At 39.0% G+C, this 13882-nt stretch overlaps 1 protein-coding gene across 1 annotated transcript; it reads left to right on the forward strand.

Annotated features, from left to right (window-relative positions):
• The first annotated feature begins 6596 nt into the window (after positions 1-6596).
• On the forward strand, positions 6597-7592 carry LOC101356601 (olfactory receptor 6S1). The gene has a single exon (XM_004389998.1). The coding sequence runs from the start codon at positions 6597-6599 to the stop codon at positions 7590-7592; it is 996 nt and encodes a 331-aa protein (XP_004390055.1).
• The last annotated feature ends 6290 nt before the right edge of the window (positions 7593-13882 follow it).

The following is a 13882-nucleotide window of genomic DNA, read 5'->3' on the forward strand; positions in this document are numbered from 1 at the left end:
ATCTCCCTATCCTGAATGTGATTTTGTGTGTATGTGTATGTTACTATATTGCCTCCACTCCTTTTGGATCAGAAAGGTTGTTGCTGAGAGGGTAGAATTCCTCTTGGAGTTTGTAGTTCATTATAGTTTTACTTTTCCTGGATCTGAGTAGCCCACATGGTATTTGACATTCCCCAGTGGCTGGTTGGTTAATTTTGTGGAATTACAGTTGCCATTTTCAGGGAAGTACTTTTGACATTCATTAATTTTTAACTGATGAAATCTTGTATTTCTAAACATTTGGATCATCTTTAAGTTGATACTAATTCTCACCACATATTTCTGTGACCTTTTACCGCAAACAGAGGGAATAGTAGAATTAACCACAGGATAACCAACATGCAACTTCATGAATTACCAATTCATGGTCAAGCTGGTTTTGTTATTATTTTTTTCTTTATCTTTAAAAAATTATTTATTTATTTATTTTGTTGTTGAGAATATACACAGCAAAACACACAAATTCAACAGTTTCTACATGTACAATTCAGTGACATTTATTACATTCTTTGAGTTGTGCAACCATTCTCACCCTCCTTTACTGAGTTGTTCCTCCCCTATTAACATATATTCACTGCTCCATAAGTTTTCTAACCTTTCTAGTTGCTACTGTCAACTTGATCCCATATGTAGATCTTGAAAGTACACAATGCTCTAGGCAGACATTCTTCACTAGTTAAGCTGAACTATTGTTTGGTTTTAAGACTTCAAGGGTTATTTTTGGTTTAAGGTTTAAAGATTATCTCAGGGCAATAGTTTCCAGGGTTCATCCAGTGTCCATGGCTCCAGAAAGTCTAGAGTCCATTAGAATTTGAAATTCTGTTCTGCGTTTCCCTCACTTTGATCAGGATTCTTCTATAGAATCTTTGATCAAAATGTTCAATAATGGTTTCCATCCAGTACTTCTGGTCTCATGGCAAAGGAGACATTGCTCAAGAGCTAGTTTTATTTATATCCCTTCCCAGTTTATTTTGAAACAATTCCCAGATACTATATCATTTCACTATAACCTAAGTTTATTGATAAAGTGATGATTGAATTTTTTGATACAATTTGTACCCTAACATGATTTTTGCTGATGAGGAAAATGAAAGTCAAAGAGATGATGTCAAACAATAATTGAAGCAGAAGTCTACTTCAAGAATGTTGCAACGCTCTTATTCAATACATTATTTGTTATGCTAGAAGTTTCCTTAGTTTAAACATTTTTCTTCTGCTCTCTATGTACAGATAGAGAAAGTTTTTCAGGGTATCTTAAAGGTAAGAAGCAAATGAAGAACAATGTAAGAAAATTCTGGGTAAATAAATAAATAATCTTGACATCTGGCTTGTATATACAAAAGAAACACTGGAAGGGTAAAATAATGAAAATGGTTACTTATGGCAAAGGGATGAGGTGGATAGGGACAGGATGGGAATAAAACTTTTTTGTTACAAATTCAGTTTACGGTAAGGAGTATTTTGGGGTAGCCATATGCTGGAAATGCATAATGGGATCAACACATCAAACGTTCCACGTCTAAATCTTACTGATTAAGCTGTTTTTTCGACATTAAGGACTTTAGTTCTCAGTTACATTAACTCATTTCATCTTCCTGAAATGGACAATTAGACTAGGACTTTTAAATCTACGCATTGTTATATTATTTTTATTTTTGAACCATGTGAGTATGTTTTAAAAATAAAATCTTTTCTTCTAATACATCCTACTTTCATGTAAAAACTAGGAAGTTACTGTGATCAAGTCAGTTTGAAAATATTATAAACTGAATACCAACACTGTAGTCAATTGGACAAATTACTATGTAATTTTTAAAAATTACTTAACTTTGATCCATCTTTTGCTGCAGTGGCCTTAATCCTTAGGTTCAATTAAGTTTAAAAAATCTATAAATGTGCTTTACTAGTTCTCAGGCCTCACTGTGTCTCTCTCCTTGCTTAGACCCCTCCTTCTCTCAACAATAACAACTCCAGTTTCTAGCTTGGTTTTATTTTGATTAACTCAGCAAACCCAAACATTCTTCCAGGCTCTGCTCCCACACTTCCTCAGAATCTAAAGTGATGACTCTTTCCGTGTCTCATCCATGCTCTTTTAATGTATTTTTTTTCCTCTAAAAAGGCATACATACAAAAAGGATGGAATTCAGCCAAACTGAGTCCCAGAGGGTCGTGTGTACTCTTCCTTTCAGCTCAAGACTTAATTAGTATTTATCATGCAAGATTAACTGCTCCTCAAGTCTGGGATTCAGGTCATTTTATTTCACAGACCATTTATTAAGCACCTAGTATGTCTCAGGAGTCCTGGTGGCTCATTGGTTAAGAGCTATGGCTGCTAACCAAAAGGTCAGCCGTTTGAATCCACCAGCCACTCCTTTGAAACCCTATGGGACAGTCCTATCAGGTCACTATGAGTCGGAATCAACTCGACTTGGTTTTAATATGTACCAAGCCTTGTGCTTGGTGCTAGAAATGCAGAGATGAAAATATAATTCCTACCCTAGGAGTTCAGGGTCTAGCAGGGGATACTGACAAGAAAGCAGAGAGTTGCAATATAAAATATTCGGTGTTGAGACTGAGATCAGTACAACCTGCCATGGTTCAGGTTGAAGGTGGTAGGATTGGGGTAGAGGGGGAGCTTCTTAGAAGAACTGATATGCACCAGATTACGTTTCATCTTAGAACATGAATAGAAGTTAGTCAAGTCTTTGGTCAGGGGCATAGAGTGGACACAGATATACAAACATAAACACTGGTACAATATTCAAAGAATGTCTTGGACATCTTAAAACCAAACAATAGTTCAGCTTAATTAGTAAAAAAGGTCTTCCTTGAGCATTATGCTCTTTTAAGAACTATCTATATGGGATCAAATTGACAATGGCAACTTGAAAGGTTAGATAGGAATCTTAGAGGGCAGTAACTTTATGTTAATGGGAGGGGAACAACTTGGAAAAGGAGGGTGAGAACAGTTGCACAACTCGAAGAATGTAATCAGTGTCACTGAATTGTACACAAAGAAATTGTTGAATTTCTGTATGTTTTGCTGTGTATTTTCTCAGCAACAACAGCAAAATAAATAAAATTTAGGAAAAAAAAGAATATCTTGGATGTATGGGATCATGTATGCTATTATTACAGCATAAAGTACAAGGGTGGGAGAAGCACTAGAAAAAGTTAGATATAATGCAGAGAACCTCCTCCTGTCTTATCACAATCTTGGGGCTCCCACTACTGCTCAGCCCAGAAGCCATGAAAGGGAGTCCCAATATCATTTTAAGTCCTCAGGGATAAGACACAATGCCTGTGTTATCTGGGATGTTTACATCCCCCCAGTGCCATCCAGGAGAAAGCTGGATGATGATCAGGACCTTCCATAGCTAGCCAAACTCTAATGTTCACTCATTCTTATCTTTCTTGCCCATGCAGTTTTGCAACTGCTTGGTTTAAGGTGGTTGACAGATGAAGACAGAAATATTCCCAAGTCACCCCTTGTTGAATGAAGTGTCAGCCTCCTTTTCAGATTTATCAGGGATGAAGGCTGGGAAATTTCCACTGAATTGCAAATGTCCCTTGGGTCTTTTAGAAATTATTTTCTCTATTTCTTTCTCTTTTGTTCTTATCTTCTCACCATCTAGGTCGCTTTTCTCCAGAAAGCACTGCTGCTAGCTGGACATCTGATGCCCAGATCAATCCTTATTTAGAGGCATCTCCATTGGAAACTGATGCTGTGCATGAGGAATTCTACCCTTCAATAGAGGGATTGATTAGAAACCAATGCCTTCTTCAACCTTCTTCTTCCTTGCACTCAGGCTAATGTCAGGAGCCAGGGAGACTGGGATCTAAAACAGAAAAACGACAGTTTGTGCATAAAATCCATCAGCAAAAAAAATGATGACATGGCTTCAAAGAAATATTTTTCAACCATTAGAGGCTAAAGGAACTATAGGTAAGTGTGTTAAGTTTTTCCGTAGATATGAAATGAATGGCGTACTCCCTCCATATTTATCCCCTTGCCTTCTAGCCCTGTATTGCCCTGTATGGGGAGTATTGTGAGATAATTGCCCTTCGCCTGAATTGTGCCTGCACAGGCCTAAAGTCAGTGATTATATTGCAGAAGATACTCTTTCTAGAGAGAAGGTGAGCCTTTTTGGCTGACCTGCTCATAGCCACAAGAAGTGGCAGGGTGACTCAGCCTGCTTAGGATCAGAAAGAATCCTTTGTTTATTAAGCAGGAGAGCAGCATCCGAGGTATTATACCCAGGAGGAAAGCACAAGACGAGAATCAGATTATTCAACTGTGCCCTATATTCGCAAGTGTTTTGCCCAACCTCAGAAACTCCAAAGATGGCAGACCATTGTCACAGCCTTACAGTACAGAGTATGGAAATGACTCTAGGATGGAGCAGGACATTGAGTCATAAAAAGGGAAAGAGAATTCTTGCCCCCTTCCTCTGCAGGGTGAACTCCACCCTTACGGAAACACCAACGGCATTCAGGAGTAGTAGAGGAATTTCTCCATATTCAGGGTTGGGGCTCATCTTCCCCTCGTTTAAGACATAATTTAGGCTCAGTTCAATGGAAGTGTGTTCACAGAAAGGGCTGAAAAAAGTCCCATTTGAAGTAACCAGACAACTATCTTTCCACTCCACCCTTATATTCTGTGCTTCAGCCCAAATGTATTATGCTCACGTGCTGCTCTTTCCCCACTAAAAACCTCCCTCATCTCCTAGCAAAACCCTACACATTTTCTAGGATTTATTTTAGGCATCATCTCCCTCCAAATCCTTCCTGCCTAAGTCTCAGTTTGATTCCCTTTCTATGTGCTTCCTTAGCACTCCATGCTTACCTGCAGCATTCCACCTGTCACGTATGCTAACTTATCTGTCATTCTCATTAGGCAGCGAGCTACATGGGGGTAGTGACAATGCCTCCATTATCTCTGAATTACCAGTACAGCACCTGGTACACGATATGTACTGAGCAAAAGCTGAATGATCTTACTGTCCATAAGGTAATCTTTACAGAAGCTGGAGGGAGGCGAGACTGCATAAATCCTGCTTATCCTAGACAAAAGGTACAAAAATTTCCGTAGCCAGCTGGGACCCAAAGGTGAGAAATTGTGAGTAAACAGCCTAATGTTGGCCAGGAACAAAGATTGCTGGGGTGTGCTAGGGAACTATAGGGCTGACAGAGAACCAAGTTTCTCTAAGGTTAATTCTCATGCTTTGCATGGGTAAAGGGGATCAGTATTCTCCTAATAGCTGAGGTATTTTTTTAGACAAAGTTTCAGAATATCATTAATTTGGTTCTTCTAACTAGATGTAGTTCTCAGAAATGGAAAGACTTGAGTAAAAAGGGTAAGGACTTCATTTCTGACTTCATTAGTGATTATAGCCAGGAATTCATAATTCTGTCTCTGACAAATCAGATAATAAAGCCCAAGTTTGTGAAAGGGCTTGGACTGATATTTAAATAGTGTAAAGATCATGGACTGAAACAGCTTAAGAAATTCAGCTTAATATTCCTCAGAATACTTAGCTTGAAGTTAACACTAAGTGGATGTACATGGACTGGCTGAATCAATGTAGTGTATTCCTATTCTCCCTTTTTCACATGGCACAACTTTCTTTAGAAAGGCAAACACTTTGTGGCAAGCTCAGTTCAGTTAGATCCTTGAGTTGCTGGGGAAATTCTCCATGAAAAGGATAATTTCATATAATAGACATATTAACGGCCTAGATTCCTATGACTAATTCTACAGTCCTCTACAGCTTAGCAATCGAAAGACAAATAGGTGCTGGATTCTTTGACAGTCTTCCAAGGATGGCAGCAGAGCCAAGCCTAGGTTTGGTGTCCTTACACCCTAAAGCTGTCTCTGTCACATCGTTTGTCAGCTAACATTTATTGACACTAATTAAGTGGTGGGAATTCTTTTAAGTGCTTTGCATTATTATTTCATTTACTACTTATAACATTTTACAAATGAGGAGCGCAGAGAAGTTCAGTATCTTTTCCAAGGATACTCGCTAGTAAATGGAGATGCTAGAATTCAAAGTCTGGCTCAAGTTCTGATCCTGGTTGAATGGGAATAATAGTCTTCACAAAATTACTTTTTTCTGATAATTTTGTCCAACTCAGATGCTCAGTGATATCTTTTTTATTGTCATAAAAATATAGATAATACATCATTTGCCATTTCAATATTTTTCACATGTATAACTCAGTGAAACCAATTACATCAATCATGTTGTGCAATCAGGTGATATCTTTATTATAATAATAAAGTATTACCATTTAAGATCTGAAAATACGAGATGCGAAGATGGAGGTGCCTGGCATTTTCATTCCTGACTTTTAACTGTCCCTTATAGAAAACCTTTTGCAGCGCTAAAATCAATCTGGGAATGACCTCAGGTTCTTCAAATCCTAACAGAATCTGCGATTGAAGAAAGGGGAATATGTGGGCCGCATCATGATAAAGTAAGTTGCAGGATTGTTCTGGAAGAACCTGCCCTCATCAGAAAAATATTCATATTGTTGCACAGATGGGAAAGATAATGGCTCTTGGTAAGAACCAGAGCAGCGGTGTGACAGAGTTCATCCTAGCAGGCTTCCCGAATCTCAACAGCACAAAAGCAGAACTATTTTCTGTGTTCCTTCTTGTCTATCTCCTGACTCTAACAGGCAATGTGTTGATTGTGGGGGTGGTTGGAGCTGATACTCGCCTGCAGACCCCCATGTACTTCTTTCTGGGTAACCTGTCCTGCCTCGAGATCCTGCTCACTTCTATCATCATTCCCAAGATGCTGAGCAATTTCCTCTTAAGTCAACACACTATTTCCTTTGCTGCATGCATTACCCAATTCTATTTTTATTTCTTTCTTGGGGCCTCTGAGTTCCTACTGTTGGCTATCATGTCCGTGGACCGCTACCTAGCCATCTGTCACCCTCTGCGCTACCCCTTGCTCATGAGTGGGGCTGTGTGCTTTCGTGTGGCCTTGGCCTGCTGGATGGGGGGACTCCTCCCTGTGCTCGGCCCCACAGTGGCTGTGGCCTTGCTTCCTTTCTGTGGACAGGATGCTGTAGTGCAGCACTTCTTCTGTGATAGTGGCCCGCTGCTCCGCCTGGCATGCACCAACACCAAAAGGCTGGAGGAGGTTGACTTTATCCTGGCCTCTCTTGTGATTGTATCCTCACTGATGATTACTGCAGCATCCTATGGCCACATAGTCCTGGCTGTCCTGCACAGCCCCTCTGCTTCAGGTCGTCAGAAGGCCTTCTCTACCTGTGCCTCCCACTTGATGGTGGTGACCCTCTTCTATGGAAGTGCCATTTTTCTCTATGTACGACCATCACAGAGTGGCTCTGTGGATACTAACTGGGCAGTGGCAATAGTAACAACATTTGTGACACCACTGCTAAATCCATTCATCTATACCTTGCGCAATGAGCAAGTCAAGGAGGCTTTGAAGGACATGTTTAAGAAGGTGGTAGCAGACTGTTTGTGTCATCCTTTACTTGGTAAGAGTTTCAGTAAGAAAACAGTGAGATGAAAGTAAAAGGACACAGTAATTAGTCTTGTGTCTAAGCCTTCTCCATTGTCACCTCCTTCTCATTATCATCACGAATGTCACCAAATGACTGGATTCTGGAACCACTAAGGAACTCCAAAGTCATCAAGTATATCCTTCTTCTCACTCAGGCAAAATTCCTTGAACCTACATTACACATAAATCTATACTATTGCATGTATCGTAATATCATCATCATATTATAAAACACTCTAATCTGGGAGATCTTAACCTAAGGGCCCATGGTGACCCAGAGAGTCTATGAATGGGTTTCAGAAAATTTATGATCCCCATAGGTATATAAATTTTATGTATTGTAGCATATATGCATTTGTTTGAGAAGAGGAACCATAGCTTTAATCCAGTTTTTAGAGGGATTTATGTGTGACCTTACCCCAAGTCAAAAACTGATTACAAGAGTCTCAATAGAGTCTTGAAATTATTTTTGCAGGTCAAGAATTTTAAGAAAATTTTCCTTATAATCACAAAAAGAAGTAAAAGTAAGTAGTTTACCTGGATATTTTTGTATGCACTTTCCAGAAACAAATATGGAAAAGAGGAAAAGAGGCAAAGAAGATTTAATAAAGAGACTTATTCACTTCTCTATGGTAATCCCAGGTGCCTTTGGAAAAACAGACTTAAGAGGGATTTCATAAATAACACCATTTAATGTGTTTTGCTAACTTGCACTTTTTTATAAAGATTAATTTTGTTACCAGATTGTGTTCATTTCATTTGTTCATCTTTTTACATTTTTATATCAGTTGCCTTAAATCTTCTTTTGTTTTTAGTAAACTTGGGGTTGGGATGTGGCACTTTAATATCAAAGAGTTAAGCATGCCAACCACTGTTGTACCTACCAAGAACCAGACTCTGTGGTAAATTTTATTACCTTATTGGACATTTGAAAAGGAAATGTGGATTTTTATTTGTGGCACCCTTTGAAATATTGGAGACAAACACTCATTCAGCTATTCACTTATTTATTCATTCATTCAACAAAGATCTATTAAGCACCTTTGCTGGACACTGTGATATACTGATATATACCAAAATGAACGTGAAACGGTTCCTAACGTCAAAAACAGTTTAGACTCTAAGAGATGGATAATAATTCTAGGGGATGATAAAGAGTTTACAAAACCACATTGGAGATCATATAAATATTGACTTATTCTTTCTGATGTATTCTCTTATTAGAGAAATTTTCACAGAGGAACGAATACTATGTTGTAGTGTGTGTGCATAGGGAAAATAATAATTAAATATCAGGTTATGGACAACACATTGACCTCAAAATAGTGCTGAAAATTGGCAAACTGAGAATTAGCTGCCAAAGAGATGGCCATAAAGCTTCAGTGGGCACTGCAAATAGTAATGCTTTCACCTAGTTACCTTAGTAATATACACAAGCACACACTAAATATTTCTATCCAGAAAGAAATCTGAGTAGTACAGGGATGGGAAAAAATGCTCAGTGATTTGAGGGAAGAAAAAATAAATGCTAGAGTGATCTAGAAATGTTGCTCAGGAGAGGAGATGAAGTATTGCCTTAAAATTTCCCTAGTTTCATGGAGCTTAGAAACCTGAAGTCCATCCCAGCCACTGGCCAAAGAGAAGAATTCATTTAACAGTTTACAGAATATCTGGAAGCAATTTTCCCCATATTCTGGCAACAAAACATGTTAAACTACCCATTTTCAAAATTTAGTTTATTGTGGAAAATTACTTTGGATTCAATGTTATTCAATAAGAATTTATGTTATGGGCAGTAAATTGGTATGGAGAAGTATAAATATAAATATATAATCCCTGAAACCAGAGAGCTCACAGCTTTTTGTGGGGGACATTCTGTCATGGATTGAATTGTTTCCCCAAAAAATATCTGTCAACTTGGCTAGGCCATGATTCCCAGTATTGTGTGATTATCCAACATTTTGTCATCTGATGTGATTTTCCCATGTGTCGTAAATCCTATCTCTATGATGTTAATGACACGAGATTAGCGGCAGTTATGTTAATGAAGCAGGACTCAATCTACAAGATTAGGTTGTGTCTTAAGTCAATCTCTTTTGAGATATAAAAGACAGAAGTGAGCAGAGAGATAGGGGCACCTCATATCACCAAGAAAGCAACACCAGGAGAAGAACACGTCCTTTGGATCTGAAGTCCTGAGCTAAGAAGCTCCTAGACCAGGGGAAGATTGATGACAAGGACCTTTCCCAAGAACTGACAGAGAAAGAAAGCCTTCCCCTAGAGCTGGTACCCTGAATTTGGACTTCTAGCCTCCTAAACTGTGAGAAAATAAATTTCTCTTTGTTAAAGCCATCCGCTTATGGTATTCCTGTTATAGAAGCACTAGGTAACTAAGCCACATATTTATGAGAGACTGTAGGTCAAAATGTAACAAGACCATTGTAGAATCTAAAGGTGAGTCTAACAAGATGACATTTTGCTAATAAAGCATAACAGCAAATATTGGATGATTGAACATGATTAGGAATAGGAATACCACGATAGAAGCTACATCAGGGAGCAAAATAAAAAAGAAAGGTGTGAGTACTTTAAAATGTATCTGAGAACATGAATTTGAATTAATTTTCAAGAAGAGAAATGTGACTACACGGTTAGTGGGTTGATAAATGCACCCTGAACATATGGAAAAAAAAGATGAATAAAAAATTAGACATTTTCTTTACCATGGATGGATCTTCCTTTAAGATGGATCTATTGAATATCTGATAACAAAATTAGCCATTCACCTAATATCAAATATATATTGGTCTGATAGTACACTGATCAAGTTGATGAACATAGAGTCAATAGAAAAGCTACATGTGGCCTCTTGAATTTTTATAAAAGTACCATGACAAATGCCTTTCATCCAGACCCTACATATAAATATATAATCCCTGAAACCAGAGAGCTCACAGCTTTTTGTGGGGGACATTCTGTCATGGATTGAATTGTTTCCCCAAAAAATATCTGTCAACTTGGCTAGGCCTGCAACTTTATGAAGACCAAAGCTATTAATATAAGCATATATTTAGGAGTTGTTTTGTCTCACTGGGATGTATAGATTGTGTGTGTGTGTATGTGTAACAGGTATGCACACGTGTGTACATGAAAGTTTATGATTAAATAAAAGTCTAAATGGAAATATTGTTTATTGATATGTATTTCTAAGCCTTCCTCTCTAAAATATCACCTTTGATGGTATGAAATTTGCATTTTATTTTCAGATACTTAGCCAGTTAAGGCAGACAATACTATAAAAGAAATAGAAAAGGTTTCTGTTTGCACCACTTCACTTATAAAGCTCTTAATAATGTCATCAGTAACTGCAATGATGCTAAATCCAGTAACCACTTTCACTCTTCACCTTAATCTCAGCATTATTTAGCACAACTGAATTTAGCTTCTGATTTGAAATAGTCTTTTTCATTGGCTTCCCTGGGACCACATTTGCCTGATTTTCTCTGTATCTTTGCAGTTGCTCTTTTTCTGTTTTTCTTCGCAGGCGTATCCTCCTCAGGGAAGCCATTAAATATTAGAGCTTCTCAAAGTGCAATCCCAAGGTCTCTTTTCTTCTATCTTTATACTCTCTCTAGGAAATTTCATCCACATCCACAGTTTTAATAAACATATACTTATAGCCTCAAATTTATGTCTCCAGGCCTAACCTCTGTGTTCAAGATTCATATACGTGACTGTCTACCCAAAAACTCCACGGAAGTATGTCAACAGCACCCCAAACTCAGTGTTATGGATTGAATTTTGTCCCCCAAAAATGCATGTCAACTTGGCTAAGCCATGATTCTCAGCATTATGTGGTATTCCACCATTTTTGTGATCTGATATGATTATCTTATGTGTTATAAATCCTAACCTCTATGATGTTAATGAGGCAGGATTAGAGGCAATTATGTTAATGAGATAGGACACAATCTACAGGATTAGGTTGTATTTTGAGTCAATCTCTTTTGAGAGATAAAAGAGAGAATCAAGCAGAGAGCACAAGAGACCTCATTACCACCAAGCAAGAAAAGCCAGGAGTAGAGCACATCCTTTGGGCCCGGAGGGTCACTGTACTGAGAAGCTCCTAGACCAGGGGAAAGTTGATGACAAGGACCTTCCCCCAGAGCTGACACAGAGAGAAAGCCTTCCCCTGGAGCTGGCATCTTGAATTTGGGTGTCTAGCCTCCTAGACTGTGAGAGAATAACTAAGACATTCAGCATGCTTATGACTGAACGCATCACTTCTTTGCCCCCTTCCTCCAACTTTAGTAATCTTTCTTTGTTCTCTAATGGCATAAATAGTCAATGTACATAAATCAGAAAATTAAGTATTTGGCCAATTCATTCTTTTTTTTGGTGGCAGGGGGGAGAGAATGAAAGACAACTTTATTGGTTGGCCAAGCAAGGAGACAGCTGGAGCTAAGTGCCTTCCAAGACTGTCCTCAGGCAGCTTGCTGAGGCCAGTGTATACACGCAGGATCAGTTTCAGAATACAAAATTGTGCATGCACAGGTGCAGAGTGTTTTAGAATGAGTGAGCATTTGGTTTGATTCCCCGCACGGGAGGAAGTTAGCCAGTTTTGTTCATTAGCACGTTAGCTCCCCATCCAAGGGCAGAGAATTTACCATGCATGAGGCAGTTAATGCGCTAAAGGTCATCTGGAGTGCCAACATGGAGGACAGGACCCATTTCAGCTGGTTCCAGCCAGCCAGTGTCTGCTTCTTTTCAAAGAAGTTCTGAGGAGAAAAACAACTTTGGAAAATGGGCTGGGTGAGGGCTGTCCTGAGGAGACAAAGATTTTGAGAAAATGGCTCTAGCCCTGTCATAGAAAGGTCTCAGTAGATGTATTCACGGTAATATGTGCATTTCTCAGGTGAGTTCTCTAGAGGAGAAAAACCAATGATTATATATATGTAAAGAGAGAGAAAGCTATTGTGGGACTTAACAAGTCCTAAATCTGTAGGTCAGGAGGCAGACTGGAGACCTCTGCTGGCTTATGTCCCAAGATCCAGAGGTCAGGAGACAAGAAGAGTGGAGGGTTGAGAGACAGCCACCTCTGCCAGAATATCCATTTATATTTTGGAGGCAGACCACACTCCCAAGAAAACTCCACTTTCAACTGATTGGTTGATCACATAAGGTCAAATCATGGAAGGTGATTGCATTTATATTATATTACATTACATTACATTATGGAACAGCAACCCATCCAATACCAGCCAAACCACTGAGATTCATAAATTAGCCAAGTTAACACATAAAATTAACCATAATGAACCATTATGGTTAATTTTATGTGTTGGCTCGTTGGAAGAAGATATTTTGAGCATAGAATAAAACCTGGTGGAGCAGGCTTGGTGTAGGAGTGGAATAATTAGCAAAAGGGCCGTTGAAGATCATAGATTCAGAACAAGGGATATGAGTTACACTTGTCTTAGGGGAACGAGGCTAAGAGACTTGAAGGCTGGCTTCACCTCTGCAAAGGACATAACCCTGGTGGGTGTTTGGTTTTTGCTTCTGTGGACAATGCCTGTTTGCTTGTGAGTCCCAATTTTTCTGTGCCTCCACTGATGGCCAATCTCTCTTATGCTTTGGGTATGTGTATATATACATATAGACCTTTTTTTATTTTACTTAAATTTAGTGACGGTCAAGATTCACCAGCCTGGGCAACCTTTCTGCCTTCTTAGAGTGATTTTTTTTGCATCTGTATGGACCTAGGAGCCCTAGGAGCTAATTAAAAGGTCAGCAGTTTGAATCTATCAGCTGCTCCTTGGAAACCTTATGGGGCAGTTCTACTCTATCCTGTAGGGTCGCTATGAGTCGGAATCAACTCGATGGCAACAGGTAGGTAGGTAGTGTGGACCTAATATGTGTTTAACTTTTAAGTTTAATCCTCAGCAGGGGCCCTGATGTGCTTATTCCCACCTTCTTGCAGGGGAGGGTATGGCACCCCTCTCCTTTATACAGATCACTGAGAAGACCTTAGAAGTTGTCTAGCTGAGGCTCCGATTGCAGGCAGACCCTCCAACCCCACCACCACTTTTTAAAAATTTTTTCGCATACAAAAATTTATACATACATTGTTATGTGACTCTAATTGCTATCCCCATACTGTGACAGCACACTCCTCTTTTCCACCCCTGATTCCCCATGTCCATTCAACCAGCTCCTAACCCTCTCTGCTTTCCGATCTCACCTCCAGACAGAAGCTGCTCATTTAGTCTCTTGTATCTACTTGAGCTAAGAGGCAC

This window comes from Trichechus manatus, unplaced genomic scaffold (assembly GCF_000243295.1).
Source record: "Trichechus manatus latirostris isolate Lorelei unplaced genomic scaffold, TriManLat1.0 scaffold00273, whole genome shotgun sequence".
In the NCBI taxonomy this organism is placed as follows: domain Eukaryota; kingdom Metazoa; phylum Chordata; class Mammalia; order Sirenia; family Trichechidae; genus Trichechus; species Trichechus manatus.

Excerpts from the sequence above, each read along its gene's own strand:
- LOC101356601 (XM_004389998.1), top strand. The coding sequence starts at position 6,597 with ATGGCTCTTGGTAAGAACCAGAGCAGCGGTGTGACAGAGTTCATCCTA.